The following is a 22,074-nucleotide window of genomic DNA, read 5'->3' on the forward strand; positions in this document are numbered from 1 at the left end:
GAGAACGACGTGTGTATGTGAATTTATTTCTAAAATTTGGTTTAATTATTTAAGTTGCAGCACAGCTTGTTAGGCACAACCGAGGTGTTACAGAAGTGCCTTATTTTTTTACATCTACTTACAACACTAAGAAATTCATATTAATAATATTTAAAAAAAAATAGAAACATATATAATTTATTATGCATTATATAGTACATGTACGTATATAGAATTTACAGTTTAAATAAAATATTAATCTTAATATCTTTATCGAAAACACAAAATGATACGAAAGACCAGCAGAATTCACAGCGAATGCGCAGCATCTGAATGGATCAATGGGGTGCCCGTTTTATCATAAAAACTTGGAAGTTATTTCATGTGGAAATAATTAGATATTGATCAATCATACAAACTGGACATAAAGAACATACTGAAGATAAATTACAATACAGCCAAATTTTATAGAGCATTTGCTCTGAATTCCTTATATACTATTAATTATTGCTAATAATTAAAAATTTAAGGCATAACTAAAATATATTTAACTTCATGTAACTAAAATAATACTAGTAAAAGAAAGGTAAGACAAAGATAAACACTTGTAACTAATTGTCTCAAAATAATAGGAAATAAAATAAAAATCCTATGTAACCATATTCATATTATCTAATTTAATGACATTACATTAATTGTGATTCACTATATGTGTATACACACACACATACACACACACACACACACAAATAATTTAAATTCTTTTAGGAAAGAAAACGTTGATACATTGATTTGAAAAATGTTGAAGTCCGGATTATTGCATAACGCATTCTCATTTTATTATTTATAAGCATTGCTGATAAATATCCTATTGGTATCAAGCAAAACACTCACAGCACGTATTGTGCTTATGCGATGTATATTTACAAAAAAATAAGCTTTAATGTGGACTGTGTAATAACATGAGATTGCCATGCTAATCATTTCATTTTCCAATTTGAGACTTGCAAATGATTACAATTACTGGATGAAGCATTTTTCTTAAGAAATGGTTAAATAGAAACTATGATCAATTTTAATGCAGTCTTGTAAATAATCATGAAATCAATAGCTAACAAGTGCAAATCACCTTAAACAAAAGTTTTGCTCATTAAGTAAACAATTTTATACTATTTAGACCTTCACTATGTGTATTTTTCATATTTATTGTGAATATCAATCGCGTTTCATAATCGGGCAATTCGTTTTTACGAGTGAGGGTAAACATTTTGAAAAATAAAAATTAGGTAGAATAACTGTTCTGAATTTAAAATTTATCAACTAAAACTTTAAAATATAAAAATTTATAAAAACAAAAATGTTGAATCAAAATATTGCGAGAGATATTTTTAGTAATTTTAAAAGTTAGTATTTCAAAATTATACCTTTCTAAGATTTTATAACTTAAAATGTTATCTTTTGTTATAAATCAATTCATAATTTTTAATTTTCAAAATTGTTATCCTTGCCCTAATTTGTTTTGTATATATTATTAAGCTAAATCAATGAATTTGAGGAAGCACATTTTAGGGTTTTGAAGAACCTAATCAAAAGAAGAGAATTATTGGATTTAATATAGGTGCCAATGCCTAAAAAACAAAAAAATTTTAAGTATTTATATTTAAAGTATTTAAATATGTTCAAATAACTGGCTATATAGGTTGTTATTGATGCCTAAAAAATCAACAAATTTAAAGTATTGAAAACTAAATATGTAACATACTATTTACGTAAACAAATTTTATACTGCTAAACAGTTTCAAAATTTCTAATGATTCTTTAGATTACGTTATAAAACATTCGAAATCACTACATCGCAATCCTGGTATAAATTTCCTTAGCCAAAATGAATAATACACTAATTATTCGCCATTTTTTTTCACTAATATGCTCGACGAAAATTTGGCCAACGAAAGAGAAACGGTTGGCAGATTCGATATTATTGTTATATTTATATCCCGATTGTAGGTTATGTCGACAATATAGTTTTCGATGCTACGGAAGGTGTCTGTTTATTGTACGTAAATGTAAATTGCTTTTTGTGCATAGATGTGTAGATCGATTATAGATAGTGTCTAAGTGTATAAGGCACCGATGGCAGGACCCAGATTGTGAGCTAGGTGGTTTTTTGATATCTACAACTAGTATTAACACTTTGACGTCAAAAACTACGTAGCACACAACGTAAACCTCGTCATCAGCAACCGTAAGCACTTAGGCTCTATACATGGTCAATATTTATTTATTTATTTATTTATCTCTATCGAATTCTGATAGGAAATTAAAAAAAAAAATTAAGCTTACCATTTAAAGAAAATGTAAAAAAAGATAATTTTTAATATTTTTTTTTCTATTTATGCATATTTTTGGACAAGAAAACATTTTTCTATTACCTCAAAACCTATTGAAAAAGTGATCCTATTAGCAAAGGCATAAGATCATGTCTAGAAAAATGTTTTTTTCCAAGATGACGATATCAAAATGGCACCAGAAGAGATTTTTTTCGTAGTCTTTTATATTTTTGAAGATAAAAACAACAACTCCATCATTTCTATTAATCCTACTATCGTTGTAGTAGGACTTATATTTATAGTTATTGTCGATCAATTCGTATATAGTATGATTCACTGGCTTAAACGTTTCAGTACAAATAACAACAGTTGGTTTTGGCTACAAGGCTTTCAAATAATATCTTAACTTTATCAAACTTTGCATTTAGACTTCTTAGATTAATGTGCATAACTTAATAATTTTTGTTACTGATTGCCTTGTTATGTCGTCAATAACACTGTATGTTTTTTCTTTTTGCACTGAATCCTTTTGTATCAAGTTGAGATAATCAAGTATGAGCAAGTAGTAGTTCCTGTTGTTGAAGTTTAAGTTGCTGTTGTTGTCGCATATTTGCTGGCTCTGAATGTTCTTGCTGTGTTTTATTTGTAGGTTTTAGTTCTTCTTATTTTTGCGTTTCAGTTGTATCATTCTTGGATGGACTTTGAATTTCTTCTATAGATGTTCATGGTAAACTGGGAGTACAGCCAGTAAAGTAGGTTTCACCGGATAGTCTGTAGACTCAATATACATGTTCATTAATTAATTAATTAATTAATTTTTTTTATAATTATGCGTTGCTTCTAATCACTAGCAATATGTTTGATGTCTAGATTTGTGTTAAATTAACAATTTGAGTATCACAGTTTAAATATTTCATTGTATTATTTGTGCAGGTATTGTGCTCATCTGCGCGTTTAAGGCATACACTGCTATTGTTGCAATTTTGCCGTTATGCTCAAACCTCCCACAATTATAACAAGGTCTTATTTGATTAAGTTATATAGACTTTGCAATTCTGGTATGCCATGAAAATCTTGCTTTTATTTTCTTTTATATATTTATATGCATCAGCCGGAACCTCCATCAAAACTGTAGTCAGATTGTTGTATCTATTTTTATACATGTGTAGCACATTACCTTTGTTTTCAAAATTGTCAAAATTTCTTGCGTATATTTTATATCGTCCTCAAAGTTCTGTTCCTCAAAGTTCTTGCAATTATCAATTCCTACAATTTTGATCTTAGGATTTTTCAATTCGTCTTTCCTAACCTCACAAACACCGTCTTTCAGTACCTCTTCTGTTAGTGAGACACTCTCATTATTCAAACAAGAGATAATGAGTTCATTCCTTCTGTTGACGTGCATATTTGTAGTTTGAATCTTTTTTTCAGTAATTAAACACTGAATCAATTTATCTTTAATGTCGACTGGTTTGATACCTATTTTTTTCACTGTTATTTTGGGTACTTCTTTCGGAGTGGCTTTGGAAAGACTGGTTATCTCTGAATACGACAAATTTTCTGAGATCAATTTTTTTTAAAGTTAGTTTTTATATTTACTTCGCTTACTAATTGTTTTAGTAGAAAATATTTACTCTTGACCAGTTTGTTCTCTTCTTCAATTTCGATTCCAAGCAAGTCTTGTGTTGTACAATAATCTCGCTGCATCATTTAGACTTTCCTCATCAATTTTTGTGGTTAGGTATTTGCTGCCATGCTCTAGAAAGATTATTAATGACTTCCACTAATGATTTTAAATTCAGTCGATTTTTTGGCTAGACAATGATGATATGCTGCATCGCAAATAACACAAATTAGTGTTGTAGTTATTTTTAGCGTGTGACAAACAAAATTACTAACGCACCTGGTGGAAGGCATCTGCCCTCCCGCCATGTTGGACTGGATTATATTCACATCTACTTACAACAAACTTTGTAGCGAACTACCTAGACTTCATCATCGCCGTTCCTGCGCAACTATACACCATCAATAGCCGCAGTATGCACATCTGAGTATCAAAAATCACATATTCCATCACCTAGACCCCGTTATCGTCGACCTTCGACACCTATAGATACTATCTAATTGTGATTCTCATGTACTCATAAAATTACAGCCATGCATCGTAGAAGTGATATAAACGCCTTTAATTAAAATTATTAAGAGAACGTAACTTCAAAAGTATTGTTTGAAATCCCCTATATTGGTTGGGCAATGAATGCTGATATCCGTGACAAAATACGGGGTCTTATTGGCAAACCAATACTCAAAGGAATGGGAAAGCTTTCCAAATTTCGCCAAGTAATAGCAAATAAACGAGGAACGTTTCTACCAGGGAAATTACATATAAAAATTGAATGCAAGTATGTATAATTCTAATACATTACAAAATTACATCAATATTTTTAGCAGGGTTAACTACGCTATTAAAAGTTGTAGCCTAAAAGTCTATATATATTCGAATCGGGCGAATTTATCCGACACCTAGTTGAATTGTTATAGAATAAAAAATTGAATTGTTATAGAATAAAACTTTCGTTTTAATCAACTGTCAATTTTTTTTTTATTTATTTATTCCAGAGTAGTACAGATTATAACTAGTTAATAGATACATTTAGAATTAACCTTGCAGAGGTAAACAAGTTACCTGCTCGCAATCACTGGCTTTACATAATAAGACACAAATATTAAAAAATACTTAAAACTAGAAAAAAACTTTTCTTCTTACTCTTTATGTTACAAACTAAAGGCATCAATCGCATGCTTATTTGTTGCGTTTTATCAAATAACTTCCTTTGCTTAAATTTTATTTCTCACGCAATAATAACAAATATCATTTTAATTATTCCTATGTTAAATAACGGTATATACATAGTCAACAATTCATTTTAATCCACCTCTTGATTAAATTCTTATCCGATAGTTTATTTATATCTACTACTTTTAGACTATTTGGTAGCGCATTATATCTAATGGTTGATTGGTGATACTTTTTTTATCACTGACTCTTATACAACTTTTAGGTACAATTAAACTCTTTTTCCTAGTAACACTTGTAGAACTCAAGTACTGGGTTTTAAGGTCGTTATAATGTAGCCTTATTGCCTCGAAGATAAATAGTTGTTCTAGGTTTAGAGGGCTGTCATGTACGTTGAAACTGTTTTTATTAATTATCTTCAATATTTTACTTTGTAATTTTTGCACCAGATCTCGATTATTTTTATACACTCCACCCCAGACTAAGCTTATCATGCTATGGAAAAAACATAATATACCATTCGTAGTGTTACCGTCAATATGATGTTTGCTAGCTTATAAAAAATATATACTAAGTACTTCGTTTTTTAATTATATATTGCATATGTTTATTCCACATCAAATTATAGTTAAAAACAATTCTAAGGTATTTATAGCTCTCCACTCTAGTCAACATCCTATCCTGAATTTTTACTTCTATGTGAGCTGGTACACTATTGAAATAGCTTCCGAACGTCATGAAGACTATTTTTTATCTACATTTAGCGATAATTTATTCACAGCCAGCCAGTTATCTATGACCAATAGGAAGTTATTCATGTTATTTAGCGCCTCTAACCAATTCTCTCCAGTGGCTATTATGGCAGTATCGTCAGCATAAGACAGTATGGAGTCCAGGAAGATCACCTTCAAGGTATCATTAATATATAATATGAATAGTAGTGGCCCCAGGATAGTACCCTGAGGGACACCTGTGTTTATTAACAAAAAATCACTTCGACTTTCTTCGATTTCAACTGTCTGGTATCTATTATCAAGATAGCTTGAAAGAAGCTCCAAATCCTGACCCCTAATGCCTATACAGTAAAGTTTTTTGAGTAGTAATTTATGATCGACCGTATCGAAGGCCTTGGCCAGATCAAGAAAAGTTACAATTGTTGGTATATTCCTATCCATATTATTATACAATACTTCCGTAATATAATTTAACGCATCCTTTGAGCCAATATTTTTTCTAAATCCAAATTGAAGGCTCAGATAAAATATTATTTTTATGGACAAATTCATACAATCTATTGTATATTATTGTTTCAAAAATGTTCGCAATGTTAGATATGAGTGAAATAGGCCTATAATTATTGATGCTATACTTCTCACCTGCTTTATATACTGTTACGATTTCAGCCTTTTTCAAAGCATCCGGCTAAATCGCATTTTCAATACACTATTGAAAATATGTGTTGATGGTACTGAGATACAACTTCCAAGAATCTTTAGGGTCTCGCTATTTATTTTATCAACACCACCGCTTTTTAGCTTCAGGTTGTTAATTATATTTATTACTCGTACTTGTAGGTTTCAGAAATATATAATTTGGGTTTGTATCTGGTTGTTTAAATTTGGCATTATTTGGTTTCACAATATTATCAGACGATTTGCGGCCAATTCCACAAAAAATTTTTTCATTCTCTTAGCTATCTCTACTTTATCGCGTAATTTTATTATCATTAACCTTTATATAACTTATGGTATTACTATTTTTCTGTTTTCATAAATTTTCAAAATTTCATAAATTTTCAAAATTTCATAAATTTTCAAAATTTCATAAATTTTCAAAATTTCATAAATTTTCAAAATTTCATAAATTTTCAAAATTTCATAAATTTTCAAAATTTCATAAATTTTCAAAATTTCATAAATTTTCAAAATTTCATAAATTTTCAAAATTTCATAAATTTTCAAAATTTCATAAATTTTCAAAATTTCATAAATTTTCAAAATTTCATAAATTTTCAAAATTTCATAAATTTTCAAAATTTCATAAATTTTCAAAATTTCATAAATTTTCAAAATTTCATAAATTTTCAAAATTTCATAAATTTTCAAAATTTCATAAATTTTCAAAATTTCATAAATTTTCAAAATTTCATAAAATTTCAAAATTCCAAAAATTATTGGATGTGACCGCATTCTGCGTATACGTGCAGGATCGAGCCCAAAATAAATTTGGCACCTTACTATTACGAGGGGAGTTCGCACACAAATTTTTAGCCCGATTAATAAAAGTCTCTTAGAGATAATCGTGAAACACGAAAATTTTTATTCAAAAAACACGCAAAAATTGAACAAATTGTGCCCGCATTTCAAAAAAACGTTGACGATCGGAATAAAAAATTTGGTCACTTAAATCATCACCAAAAGAATCATAGTACTTGATTTTATTGTTACAAATATTCCTACCGAAGTCAAGGAATCATTTACATCTTCATCTATCTTCTACATAATCATAAATCACTATTTATTGATAACACGTAGTTAACCTTTTATAAGATAATATAATTAGGATAACACAACGAACAGACAAGCTAAAATTTGTGTTAACTGCTCGAGTGCACAAGGCAAAGTAAGCGCCGCCACCGCACAGCAACGTCGGTGCTGGCTGTCTCGCGGCATAGAGAGGGGAGCGTTGAGCTACGTAGCTCTGCTTTGGGTCTGCTGTCCTCTAGCGAGCAGAAATCTACATCTGCTCGTTCACACCCAACACTCCCTCTCGAGCAGATTTCTCTTGCTCGGAATAGACTGCATCCAGTCTGTGCAGTACTATTTGTATTGTCTTCTGAAAGGAAGCAAAAATTATGGTTAAAGTCAGCCTTGCATGAAATTTAAAAGGAAAGTCCTTGTGAATATGCTGGCCATTCATTCCTTTCAGAAATCGATCGGCATCTTAAATTTAATTCAAGCCATCCAGCTAATTTTAATCAAATTTATGTCCATATGTTCCCAAGCATAATATTCTTCATATCATATGCTTCAGCTTTATAATGCAACTCGCTTGTTGACTAGCCTTAGAGACATCATCATCCTAGACAGTCGTGGGCAAGAAGAATATTCAGAAATCAGATTAAGCTAGTAGAATATTTCAAATTCAAACTTAGAGAATTTTAGATATGCTATCACACTAGGGCTACGCACTCTGCTTAACAAGATTACAAAGCTGTGTAAGACAGCGATGCGTTCTTTACTCATCACTAACTGTATCACGGTACAATTTGATTACAAGTCCATTTGTAAAATTTGAGCAGATACGGACAGCAAGACTAGCATCTAAAAAGTCCTCGTGATTATCCAACTTTCCTTTAATCTTTGAGACCCAGACCTCTAATATGTTTTGATCGTTGTTGTTGATAAGCTTGTTTCACTCCAAGGATTTATGGTATACACCATGCCAAATCGAAGACCTTTGGTAGTGACTGAGAATCTATATCTTTCCTGTAGAAAAACTAACTTGTTTAATGTGTTTTCGAGCTAAGTTTTGTTTTCACTTTTGTCACAGTTCATTTTAATACCCAGGTAAATGTCCAAATTTTCATTTCTATCTCAAACTGTAATTTAATTTAATCCACCTTAATTATGTCATTACTGATTAATTTACAACTTTAACTTAACTTTATCCAACTTGTTTATGTCATTTCTGGTCATCACTATCATCTTGATAAATAAGTATTTCAAATATTTGTCTCTTTGGCCAAGAAAATAAACAAGATTTTTACATGAAGCTTTTGGACTTGAATTATTTTATTAAATGTTGCAAGGCACATCAAATCTTACAAAGTTAATTTTGCCTAGTTTCAGTTGAACAGTAAATACTCGCAGTATTTCTATGTATGCTAATACTAATCAGAATAGTTTTAAACACTCAATTGTAATGCATATGTTTGACTTCTATTATGAGTTTTTATCTTTGAAACATTTTATTAAAAACCGAACTTTTTCACTGGCATTATTGTTTAATCTAACTTTCTTTTTCAGTTTTCATTTTGAAATAATGATATTTGGCTTTTGTCTTTCGCGCTTAAGGTGGGGTTCTGGGGAATTTTCTAACTTTTTTATATTATAGTCTCATTTTCTAAAACTTTGTAGTTATATTCGGTATAAAAAAAGAGGAAGATTTGTAAATTTTGAGCCATATATATAGTATATTTTTCAAGTTATTGCAAATAAATAGTTTAAAATTAGGTAAATATTATTGTATAACTTTTACGCTCCAGTTAAAGTTCAAAATTTGAATTACTATTATAAGTGTAATGTCATCTCAGCAATGCCGTTATTTACAGGTAAACATTAGAGTTGGTGAACTTTAATTTAACTTCAAACTTATTAATACATCTGACATATAGCTACACCGAAAATAACACATTATTCGAGCTTTTGAGAAGGCCAATTTTAATCAAATTCTGCAAGGAACGCTTTCTTTTCGTTAATCCAGCAACGTTTATCATATGCTGCGTTCATAGGGCACATGTTCTCGAGCTACATTTTATACAGATATTATGTATCTTCAATCTAAGATATGAACTCTATATTTTCTTTGAATGTGTCACTGAACAAACATTGTTAAATGTATCTACAATACAAAGTAAAAATCATCAATTCAATAAAAATTATTAAAAATAAAATCGATCAAGCTTTTCATGATTATATGTATGTACCAAATTTTCTGACTTGACTAAATTAATTTTACCAATTTACAATCTCTGCTTCAAAAGAAATTAACTTATTCAAAATATTTATTTCAAGTCTCAATGAATTATCAAAGTTTGAATAGCTAGAGCATATAGCTCATTGCTATATCTAATTTAGCATCCAAAGTAATTTGTATAAATTTATCAGACTTATTGCTTTTATGAACCTCATAAAATTTTATTTATTTTCAAGCTTAGAAATTTGCTCTTTAGTTTCAAGCTGATTTTGTCGATTGTTCACTTGCTTGTTATATATTGGACCTATAATCGAGCAATTAACTTAGAGCCTATTTTTCTTAATAGAGTTTATACTTTTGTTAAATACGTACATCACACTGAGATAAACTATGCAACAATTTCATTTATTTTAAGCTGTTTTCTTTTTCCATTCCAACTGTTTGTTTTATATACTATCATCCAGTGTAGATATTTATGCATTCCAGAGATTAAAGTTCTTTTAAATATAAGATCTAAAATATCAATGATCCTGCTACCTAAACGGATACTTAATCCCTTATTAAAAGAATTTTCTTACACACGATAATTTTCCAGATAATGACTTGACAGATTATGTTGTTTAGACTTAATTGAACAATCATCAGTAGCGTAACTCGGACCGTTACTTACGTCTTCTGAATTTATAATCACGGAAGTATACAAATTCGCACATTAAATATCAAGCTTTTCAGTATCATCATTGATTTAAAAATCAATTTCGAGTTGATATGTGCACTACACTACTTCTTAATTTTCCAACGAGTTAACTAGAAATCAGATTTGGATTTTAGAACGAGAATACTCGTTATTGGTCTCGGTCTTGACTTCTATCAAACTCAGACCTCTCAATCTTATTACAGCCTGATACGCTATAAATTTTACATTTCGTATTTCGAATATAATGACCACGCCGACTATAACGAATACGAGAAATCGAGCTTTTTCTGACTTTCATATTCTTATACAAACTTTTCGAGCTGAGCTTTTCGGATGAAGGTAACCATAACGAACATGCATTTTACATCCTTAAAATCCTTAAATTATATATGAATCCAAAGCACATCTTCATTACTTCGTGCATTTATTTATGCTTGTGGTGCCCTTCACTGTCGTAATAGTAAATCATCCTACCTACCTGAAAATATTTGGTTTGTTTAAGCTGAAACAACGTCATCTCTCTGTCTAGCTTACACTCTCAACTTCTCTCGAAGTATTTCCTGTTAAATATTGTAAGCAGAAACAGCAAGTTGTTTGAAAGAATTTGTTAATCTAGTCAAAAATAAATTGAATAAAAAGGTTAAAAAATTATGCTGTGATAATGGCAAAGAATATTTGAATCGAGAAATTTATGATTTTGTAGAATCAAAATAGAATTATTGCCATGTCCACCCTACGTCCATAAATTAAATGGAGTAGCGGAAAGATATAATAGATCCGCAATGGATATGAGCAGATGTTTAATGAGAGAAGCCAAAATTCACAGAAGATATTGGCCCGAAATAATGAAAACATTAGCGTACTTAAAAAATCGTACAATTGCAAATACAGTGGAAAATAAAACTCCTTACGAGATATTTTTTGAAAAAAGCCTAATGTAGATGATTTAAAAATTTATGGAAGTCGAGTTTCTGTAAGAGTTACAGAAGCATTGAGAAAAAGCAAATGGGATGATAAAGCCCAACTAGGAGTACTAGTAGGTTATGTAGAAAATGGTTATAGTAAACACGAAAATTTTTATTCAAAAAACACGCAAAAATTGAACAAATTGTGCCCGCATTTCAAAAAAACGTTGACGATCGGAATAAAAAATTTGGTCACTTAAATCATCACCAAAAGAATCATAGTACTTGATTTTATTGTTACAAATATTCCTACCGAAGTCAAGGAATCATTTACATCTTCATCTATCTTCTACATAATCATAAATCACTATTTATTGATAACACGTAGTTAACCTTTTATAAGATAATATAATTAGGATAACACAACGAACAGACAAGCTAAAATTTGTGTTAACTGCTCGAGTGCACAAGGCAAAGTAAGCGCCGCCACCGCACAGCAACGTCGGTGCTGGCTGTCTCGCGGCATAGAGAGGGGAGCGTTGAGCTACGTAGCTCTGCTTTGGGTCTGCTGTCCTCTAGCGAGCAGAAATCTACATCTGCTCGTTCACACCCAACACTCCCTCTCGAGCAGATTTCTCTTGCTCGGAATAGACTGCATCCAGTCTGTGCAGTACTATTTGTATTGTCTTCTGAAAGGAAGCAAAAATTATGGTTAAAGTCAGCCTTGCATGAAATTTAAAAGGAAAGTCCTTGTGAATATGCTGGCCATTCATTCCTTTCAGAAATCGATCGGCATCTTAAATTTAATTCAAGCCATCCAGCTAATTTTAATCAAATTTATGTCCATATGTTCCCAAGCATAATATTCTTCATATCATATGCTTCAGCTTTATAATGCAACTCGCTTGTTGACTAGCCTTAGAGACATCATCATCCTAGACAGTCGTGGGCAAGAAGAATATTCAGAAATCAGATTAAGCTAGTAGAATATTTCAAATTCAAACTTAGAGAATTTTAGATATGCTATCACACTAGGGCTACGCACTCTGCTTAACAAGATTACAAAGCTGTGTAAGACAGCGATGCGTTCTTTACTCATCACTAACTGTATCACGGTACAATTTGATTACAAGTCCATTTGTAAAATTTGAGCAGATACGGACAGCAAGACTAGCATCTAAAAAGTCCTCGTGATTATCCAACTTTCCTTTAATCTTTGAGACCCAGACCTCTAATATGTTTTGATCGTTGTTGTTGATAAGCTTGTTTCACTCCAAGGATTTATGGTATACACCATGCCAAATCGAAGACCTTTGGTAGTGACTGAGAATCTATATCTTTCCTGTAGAAAAACTAACTTGTTTAATGTGTTTTCGAGCTAAGTTTTGTTTTCACTTTTGTCACAGTTCATTTTAATACCCAGGTAAATGTCCAAATTTTCATTTCTATCTCAAACTGTAATTTAATTTAATCCACCTTAATTATGTCATTACTGATTAATTTACAACTTTAACTTAACTTTATCCAACTTGTTTATGTCATTTCTGGTCATCACTATCATCTTGATAAATAAGTATTTCAAATATTTGTCTCTTTGGCCAAGAAAATAAACAAGATTTTTACATGAAGCTTTTTCTCTCGAAGTATTTCCTGTTAAATATTGTAAGCAGAAACAGCAAGTTGTTTGAAAGAATTTGTTAATCTAGTCAAAAATAAATTGAATAAAAAGGTTAAAAAATTATGCTGTGATAATGGCAAAGAATATTTGAATCGAGAAATTTATGATTTTGTAGAATCAAAATAGAATTATTGCCATGTCCACCCTACGTCCATAAATTAAATGGAGTAGCGGAAAGATATAATAGATCCGCAATGGATATGAGCAGATGTTTAATGAGAGAAGCCAAAATTCACAGAAGATATTGGCCCGAAATAATGAAAACATTAGCGTACTTAAAAAATCGTACAATTGCAAATACAGTGGAAAATAAAACTCCTTACGAGATATTTTTTGAAAAAAGCCTAATGTAGATGATTTAAAAATTTATGGAAGTCGAGTTTCTGTAAGAGTTACAGAAGCATTGAGAAAAAGCAAATGGGATGATAAAGCCCAACTAGGAGTACTAGTAGGTTATGTAGAAAATGGTTATAAAGTTTTAGTAAATGGTAGAGTCATTTATGCTAGACATGTTCAAGTAGTCGAAGAGAATACTCAATCAATTTGTTTAGAAAAACTCGATGACGAAAAAGATAGAGATTTGGAAAATTGCGAATCTGAAAATAAAGAAAAAGAAATATTGGAAAATGAATCCAAAACTAGTGAAAACGATGTAGAGTCACGTAGAGATAACAAAACGGATTTCGAAAATGTTATAAACAATTATGAAAGCGACGATGATTTGAATACTGTAGAAAATAAAAGCAAAGAAAACTTGATTGTAAACAGAAAATTAGAAAGAAAGAAAAGTCCTGTAAATAGATTTGGAAATCCAATATCACATTTTATCTATGTTCACTATGTTGATGCAAATGTACCGAATACATTTGGGGAGGCTTTAAACTTCAGTGATTATAAACAATGGAAAATTACGTGGCAGATAGTTGAAAGACCAAAAGATAAAGAAGTCATCGATGTAAAATAGGTTTACCAAAGGAAAAACAATAATGTTTATAAATCCAGATTAGTTGTAAGAGGATTTCAACAAAGAGAATATTTAGAAAGTGGTTATTCACCAGTAGGAAAAATGCAAACTTTGAAAATTTTATTGTCTTACAGTTGTAAAAACAATTTATTTATAGAACAAATGAATGTTGAAACAGCTTTCTTGAACGGTTTGAATTTCTGAATCGGAAATCGAGAGGAGCGAAAAAGGTCGTTTTCGCCCCTAGGGGGCTATTTTATTCTATTTTACACATCACCCAGTTTACTCCTTCAATGTAGGCTCAGACGGAAAGTTTTGTGTACTTTTCAATGGCTTGAAACGGTCACGACTCTTCTCGGTCCGTAGCACGTATGAGATTTTAAATTTTAGAGAAGAGCAGTAATCATTTACTGATCTACGTCCGAATTTTGACAACAAATCATAAAGTTCTAGTCCTTTTCTTTCTATTATTTTTTTTAATTTCCTTAGCATCTGCTTTAACCCTGTCGCATTATTTGCCACCATCACTACGTCATCTGCATATGAAATTGACCAGAATTTATTTTTTTCTAATACTATCCCTCCTTTATGTACTTTACTCAAGTCTTTCTCTCTGTCCGCCATTGCTACATTGAAGAGTGTTAGGATTAACGAGCACCCTTGTCTTACCCCTTTGTGTAGCTAAAACCCTTCTATCTTTTCCTCTCCTATTCTGACTTCGCTCCTTGTACCTTTGTACAATTTCTTTACCCTATTCCTTATTCTGCCATTTATCCCTAGCTTTTTCATCATTTCCTAAACCTCTTTTCTGTTTATCTTGTCAAAGGCGGCTTTCATATCTGCAAAAAACGCGTACACTTTACCTTCTTTCTTATCTAGATCATTTTCTATTGCCTTGCTAAAAATAAAAATAGCATCTGCTGTCCCTCTCCCTTTTCTGAACCCATTTGTGTGTCGTCAAGTAATTCCTTTCCCTCTAATTCCTTTTCCATCTTTTCCCTTATTATTTCTGCGTATAATTTATACCCCCTGTCCATGAGAGTTATCCCTCTGTAGTTCTTTGCTTCCTCCTTCTTCCCTTTCTTGAAGAGCGGGGTTATCCTACCGTTTTCCGTTCTTATGGTACTATTGCCCTTTTCAATATTTTATTTAGTATATTAATTATTTCTTCTATTACCTGTTCTCCCCCGTGTATCTATACCTCATTTTGTAGACCGTCTGCTCCTGATGCTTTTTCCTTCTTCATTTTGCTAATTGCCTTCCTCACCTCGTATTCGGATATAATTTTTTCTTCTTCCTCGTCTTTCTCTTGTATACATGTGGGGGCTCCCGCCGACCACCACCGGAGCCACCGACGGAAACAGCGCCTGGTCCCCAGGCCCGACTTCACTTAAGCAGTCGCGCTTTCCGGCCACCACCGCTCCGCGGCGCCCCCTCCGAGCCGCCACGATGGGTGGCGATCAGGCGACGCGGCGGGGCTCGAGCGCCATGTTAGAACGAGAGAACGCTCTGGTGCTTCGAACGAGCGACACGCATCAGAGCTTATAAGGGAGAGAGAGTTTGAGCTAAATAAAGAGTCTTATATTTTATTAAATTGACTCCACATTTATTACGACACCCTATCGAGCCGGCGAGTTATCTGCGAACCTGGAGAATCCCGATTCGCACCCGTTTCCAAAGTGGTGACCCCGAGAAGAACATCAACCGACGCCAAGCGGAGCAGCCATCTTGGGACTTTGGCATCCCTCACCAACGCAGCCGAAAACCGGAGCCCACCTGCAGTACGGCCCCGGAGATCTGCAGCGCTTCCTGGCCCAACCTCGCCGACTCCAAATCATCGCTACACGCCCCATCTACAGCCAGCAACCCGAGGACGCCCAGCACCAGCCCCTTTACAGCGAACGTGCCTGGGCCTCTCCTCCAGCTCCAGCGGCAGCAGCACGAGCAGCGCGCCCGCAGCCTTCGCCGAGCAACGACATCGCATCAGCGTAAGGTTTCGCTAGCACCAGGTATCGTATTGCCTTTCCTTTTTTTCCACCGACGGCGCGCGACGACGAGTCGCTCTTTTTCGCCAGTCCCGCGCGCGTGAAGGAAGCAATAATCGCCGGAGCGAGTCGCTCTCTCTTCGCTCCGCGCGCAATACCTGGTGCACGCGGCCGCACATCATCGCCGCGACGCGCGTGCCGCTGAGCACACTCAGAAATCTCTCTCTCCGCGCCCGCTCACGACCTTGCTCCGAACGCTCAAGGTCAAGGCCGTTCGAGCCGCGCAACAGAAGCCCGCGCATTTTAGCCGCCATTTTTCTTTCCGCTCGCTCTCTCTCGCGCGCGCTCCGCATAGCCGTGCAGAGCGGCGGCCATCTTGTTTTCGCTCTCTCTCCAGCGTTCGCTCGCTGCCTCGCCCCGCGCGCCGCGACCGAGGTCCGCTTGAGCAAACGCACGCCGCGTCGGTCCGTTGTGTACGACGCGGCCATCCTTTTTTTTTTCCCACGTTACCATCGTGCGCGCTCGCCGCCTCCCAACGCGCGCGTGGTCGAGGCCGCTAGAGCAGGCGTGCGTCGCGGTCGCTTCGCCCTCGTCACGAGTGGCCGTCCGCTTCGTAGAGTGTGGAGCAGCGCCCCGCGCGCGTCTCGCTGGCTCCACTCCCTTCTGTCGTGCGCCAGCGGCAAGCCCGCACAGCCCGCCACACCGCGGTGCTCCGAGCGCACAACACCAGTCCGCGTAGCGAATCTCGTGCCGCTCCGCGGGCAGCCGCACGCCGCGCACTAAATTTCTCCGCGCGTAGCTCGCCCGACGATTCGATGCTGCACAGCCCAGTGCCTGGACAGCAGTCCGCCAACGGCCAAAATATGTTGCTCGCTCAGCAGAACTTCGAGCTTAACGCTCCGCCGCACGGCGCGGCTAATAACGAGCAGCAGCAGCCTCACAACAGGCTCCAGCAAAATCGCGCGTTGATCGAGGACGACGACGCGAACGGCGTCGAGGCGATCTCTAAATGCTCCCTTCCTAATTATTGGAGTTTTAACCCCAGATTGTGGTTTGCACAGGCGGAGTCGGCGTTCCAGTCCAACAGAACCATCAAAGACAGCAGCCGCTACAACCTCCTCGTCTCGAACCTGCCACCAGAAGTAGCGCAGGAGGTCTCCGACATTATCCTGGCACCACCAGCAGAGCACCGCTATGAGACCTTGAAGGCAGCGGTAATCTCACGCCTCGCAGCATCGGCCGACCAGCAACTCCATCAGCTCCTCAACGAGGTGCAACTCGGTGACCGCACGCCTTCCCAGCTGCTTCGGTACATGCGCCGCCTGGCCGGAAACGCCATCTCCGACGAGGCGCTACGCATCAGATGGCTCGACCTGCTTCCATCCCAGGCCAGCCGCATGTGCCGCGTGCTCAGGACGCCCACGCTGGACGAGCTCGCCACGCTCGCCGACGAACTCGTCGCGCCAACCCCATCAGTCAGCGCAGTCTCGCGCCCCAGCTCGCCAGCATCGAGCGGCATCGTTTCTGGTACCACCACGCCGCTCCCACAACACGAGGTTGTCTCGCTCCGTCTCGCCATGTCGCAAATTTCGGCCACGCTGCAGCAGCAGTCGCTCGTCCTGCAGTCAGTACTGACGGCGCTCGCAACGAAACAACAACAGCAACAACAGCAACCGCAGACGCAGAGGCGCAGCCGCTCGCGCACGCCCGTCAGCCAGCGCCAGCCACGGAGCGCGTCGCAACCATCGTCCACCGCAAACCCAGCATGGTGCTGGTATCATCGGAGATTCGGAAGCGAGGCAACGCAGTGCAGGCCTCCATGCTCCTACCCGACGCAGGGAAACTGTTAGCGCCGCCGCCCCCGCAGGCAGCCGCGGTTGGTGCTAACGACGAACAGCGCCTGCACGTCCTCGACCGCTCGTCTGGACTTCGCTTCCTCGTCGACACGGGCTCAGCCGTTTCGCTGTTGCCCCGCAACTTTCTCAAGAGAACACTACAACGAGGCCCTCTCAAGCTGAGCGCAGCTAACGCCACGTCCATCGACACGTTCGGCGCACACCACATGGACGTGGACCTTCGCCTGCACCGGCCTCTCTCGTGGAAGTTCATCGTAGCAGACGTCTCGAATCCGATCCTCGGCGCCGACTTTCTCGCCCACTACGGGCTCGTCGTCGACGTTAAAAGGAAACGTATCCTCGACACCGACACCTCAAGACACGCAACATGCTCGCTCAAATCGCCAGAGATCCACTCCGTAGAAGTGTGTATATCAGCGGATGTAGCAGAAGGCATCTTCGCCGACCTGATGCGGCAATACTCGGACCTCGCAACCCCAGGCAGCACAACCATCGCCCTCCCGGGCCTCGACGCGCAGCATCACATCACCACAACCGGCCCTCCCGCAGCAGCCAAGGCTCGTCGACTCCTTGGCCCTCGACTCGAAGCCGCACGTGCGGAATTCAAGGTATTGTTGGAGATGGGGATAGTGCGCCTGTCTGACAGCTCCTGGGCTAGCCCGCTACGCCTCGTCCTTAAGCCAGATGGCACCTACCGCATCACTGGCGACTACAGGCAGCTAAACAGCCGCACCGTGTCGGATCGCTACCCGCTCCCAATAATTGAAGATCTCCTGCTCGCGCTAGGAGGCACAATTTTCTCTGTCGTCGATTTGAAGAAAGCTTTTTACCAGCTTCCGATTGCGCCCGAGGACGCGCACAAAACCGCCATCATCACCCCATTCGGGCTATTTGAATTCACCAGATCGTCGCTGGGCCTACGCTACGCCGCCCAGTCTCTGCAACGAGCCATGGATCAGCTTCTTCGAGACCTGCCATTCGCTCGTGCGTACCTCGACGATATAATCGTCGCCTCCAACAACGAAGAAGAGCACGTTGGTCACCTCAGAACCCTGTTCGACGTTCTTCGAGCGGCCAACATCAAAGTAAACCCAGAGAAATGTGTCCTGGGGAAGAAACAAGTTACGTAACCGACCATAAGCCGCTCACCTTCGCCGCACAGCAGCCATCGGAGATAGCATCACCTCGCCAAGCACGCCAGCTTGACTATATCCTGCAATTCCAGGTCACACTCGCATACACGAAGGGTCCAGACAACGTGGTCGCCGATGCTCTCTCCAGGGTCGAGACGATTGGCATGCCAGCCAATTTGGACCTGGCGACGCTCGCCCAACACCAAGCAACCGACCCAGACCTGCCACACATCCTCGAAGCTCCAACACCGTCTTTAGTGCTACGCCCGCTCGACATCGACCAGACGACGCTCCACTGCGCGATAGACGGCAACCAGGTGAGACCGTACATCCGCCTTATCGCGCAGAAGTATGTGTGGCCGGGTATGCGCAAGGACATCGCGCGCTGGGCTCGCAACTGCGTCCATTGCCAGCAATCCAAGGTGCATCGCCACAACCGTGCTGCTCTGGGGGACTTCGCAGCTCCAGACGCTAGATTCAACCACATCCACTTAGACATCGTCAAGATGCCGCTGCACTCCGGCTTCCAATATTGTCTGACCATCATCGACCGCTTCACGAGGTGGCCTGAAGCCATCCCAATGCCGGACCAGCAGGCCATAACGACCGCCAGGGCTTTCTTCGGACGCTGGATCGCTGTCTACGGCACACCTTTAACGATTACGACAGACCAGGGAGCACAATTTGAAGCCGCTCTGTTTTCAGAATTGGCAAAGCTCATCGGCGCCAGCAGGGTTCGCACGACACCGTATCATCCCCAGTCAAACGGCATGGTCGAGCGCTTCCACCGTATGCTCAAGGGCGCCTTAATGTGCTGCGCACCCACGCCTTGGCCCGACGCCCTTCCCGCTGTACTTCTCGGACTGCGCACGACCTTCAAGGAGGATCTCCAGGCATCGCCAGCCGAGATGTTGTTCGGCACCACACTCCGCATCCCAGGCGACTTCTTCGTCCCGTCTAGTCATCCTGGAGCCAACGCACCCGCTTTCGTCGCCGAGCTGAGAGCGCTGATGCAGAGGCTGCGCGCCGTACCTGGATCCAGGCACGCACCGCCTCTCGCGCCTTTCTTTCATCCCAACCTTCGCACGTGCACGCACGTCTTTAGACGTGTCGAGACGGTTCGGCAGACGCTGCAGCCACCCTACACCGGCCCATATCGAGTCCTGGAGCGCCTGAGCGACCAGGTTTACCGAGTCGAGATCAACGGCCAGTCCAAGGCCATCTCCACTGCATCGCTGAAGCCAGCTTTCCTCGAGTCGGCGGATCGAGAGGACTCTCCGCCGGCTCCACAGCCTCCAGCTCAACCTGGCTCGCAGCCTGCCCAGGCGCCGGCCCCACCATCTCCAGCATCCCAGTCGTCGGCGGATCGAGAGGACCTCCGCCGGCCCCGCAGCCTGCCCGGGAGCAGGCCTTTCCACCTGCGACTCCACAGCGGTCGGCGGATCGAGAGGTCTCTCCGTCGGCCCCACCGCCTGCCCCAGAGCAGGCCTCACCGCCTCCGGTGCCGCGGCCAGAGCCGCCGCCGGCCCTCCACCCGTCCCAGCAGCAGGCCGCACCACCAACGCCCGGCCTGCCACCCTCGACAGTGCGACCAGCCCAGAACCACACCCTCAACAGGCAACCACGGCGACATCGTGTATCGTTCCTCCTGGCACCTGACGTCGTCACTGGCGGGGGAGTAGCTGTGGGGGCTCCCGCCGACCACCACCGGAGCCACCGACGGAAACAGCGCCTGGTCCCCAGGCCCGACTTCACTTAAGCAGTCGCGCTTTCCGGCCACCACCGCTCCGCGGCGCCCTCTCCGAGCCGCCACGATGGGTGGCGATCAGGCGACGCGGCGGGGCTCGAGCGCCATGTTAGAACGAGAGAACGCTCTGGTGCTTCGAACGAGCGACACGCATCAGAGCTTATAAGGGAGAGAGAGTTTGAGCTAAATAAAGAGTCTTATATTTTATTAAATTGACTCCACATTTATTACGACACCCTATCGAGCCGGCGAGTTATCTGCGAACCTGGAGAATCCCGATTCGCACCCGTTTCCAAATACATGCTCCCGCCTTGTCCTCTGCCTCTTCTCCCAGTTGCTCTTTGAAGTGAGTTAACTATTCCTCTTTCTCTATCCTACTGCTGCATCTTGTTCTCTTTTTCCTTCTCCTACATTTTACCACCTCCCAGAATTTTCTACCGGCTGTGTCTTCTCCTGCCTCTTTTATACTTTTCTCCATTTCCGCCTCTTTTTTCTTTTCTACTAGTAATCCCCACTCTCTTTTCGCTCTGATGTATTCTTTTCTGCATGCTCCTATCCTAATCGCCCACCTTATAATAACCAATATGGCACTCTACACACATATATATATATATATATATATATATATATATATATATATATATATATATATATATATATATATATATATATGTATATGAGTATATATGTTTATTAATACTTTTTTTCCTCTCATGTATGTAAATATGTAAATCTCGAACGAACTCCCCCGTATGTAAATTTATCTATCAAAAGGTATAAAATAATGTAATTTGTATAACGCAAAATTATTATTTCTAATTTGTAAACTTATTATTCTAAAGGAAAGAAACTATTATATAATTTGTAGTCGCTAATGACCTCGTTGTCGATGCGACTTTTAAATAAATAAATAAAAAAAAAGAGTTGCGAGTATTTTTGTTTTGAATTTAAAATTTAAAATTTATTCTCTTGACTGTCATGGTTTTTTTAATATTTTCAGTTTCAAAATGTTACCTTCGATTAAAAATCAATGCGTAATCTCGTGTTTTAAATCCTTATTATTTAAAATTTTCCACTTCTACTTCTTTTAGGAAATGATAGTAGGAAAAAAGATCTTAGTCATAGTCATAGTCATATTGTGCGGAGGTGAACTGCAGCAGCCCCTGCACGGAGAGATCCTGGTCGAGCACTCAGGCGAAGCCCATTGTGTTGTGCCTTCTGTACCATAAGAAATTACTTTATAAATCCTTGTTTATAGCTTCGCCAACTCGGCAAATTGCCCAATAACCCCAACATGGGAACCCC

General features: G+C 39.0%; 2 protein-coding genes across 10 annotated transcripts in view; both read left to right on the forward strand.

The window, feature by feature from the left end:
* The first annotated feature begins 241 nt into the window (after positions 1-241).
* LOC100116847 (glutamate [NMDA] receptor subunit 1) overlaps positions 242-22,074 on the forward strand; it is a 362,784-nt gene continuing 340,951 nt past the window's right edge. For 2 of the 9 annotated variants that reach the window (XM_031930196.1, XM_031930197.1), the window contains exon 1: positions 243-565. Coding sequence is in view for 5 of the 9 variants with exons in the window: in XM_031930198.1 (XP_031786058.1) it covers positions 5,992-6,018 (27 nt within the window). In the remaining 4 variants the exon portion in view is untranslated. Of the gene's footprint in view, positions 566-768; positions 1,134-4,464; positions 4,712-5,761; positions 6,019-22,074 lie in introns of those variants that run through there. The other 7 variants (XM_031930193.1, XM_031930194.1, XM_032602127.1 and 4 more) reach the window with 6 other exon arrangements.
* Positions 7,296-17,997, forward strand: LOC116417394. Its single transcript, XM_031930202.2, has 2 exons — positions 7,296-11,541; positions 13,537-17,997. The coding sequence occupies exon 2, from the start codon at positions 16,849-16,851 to the stop codon at positions 17,881-17,883; it is 1,035 nt and encodes a 344-aa protein (XP_031786062.1). The 5' UTR covers positions 7,296-11,541; positions 13,537-16,848; the 3' UTR covers positions 17,884-17,997.

This window comes from Nasonia vitripennis, assembly GCF_009193385.2.
Source record: "Nasonia vitripennis strain AsymCx chromosome 4 unlocalized genomic scaffold, Nvit_psr_1.1 chr4_random0010, whole genome shotgun sequence".
Classification (NCBI taxonomy): Eukaryota; Metazoa; Arthropoda; class Insecta; order Hymenoptera; family Pteromalidae; genus Nasonia; species Nasonia vitripennis.

Excerpts from the sequence above, each read along its gene's own strand:
- LOC116417394 (XM_031930202.2), top strand. The coding sequence starts at position 16,849 with ATGCTGCACAGCCCAGTGCCTGGACAGCAGTCCGCCAACGGCCAAAAT.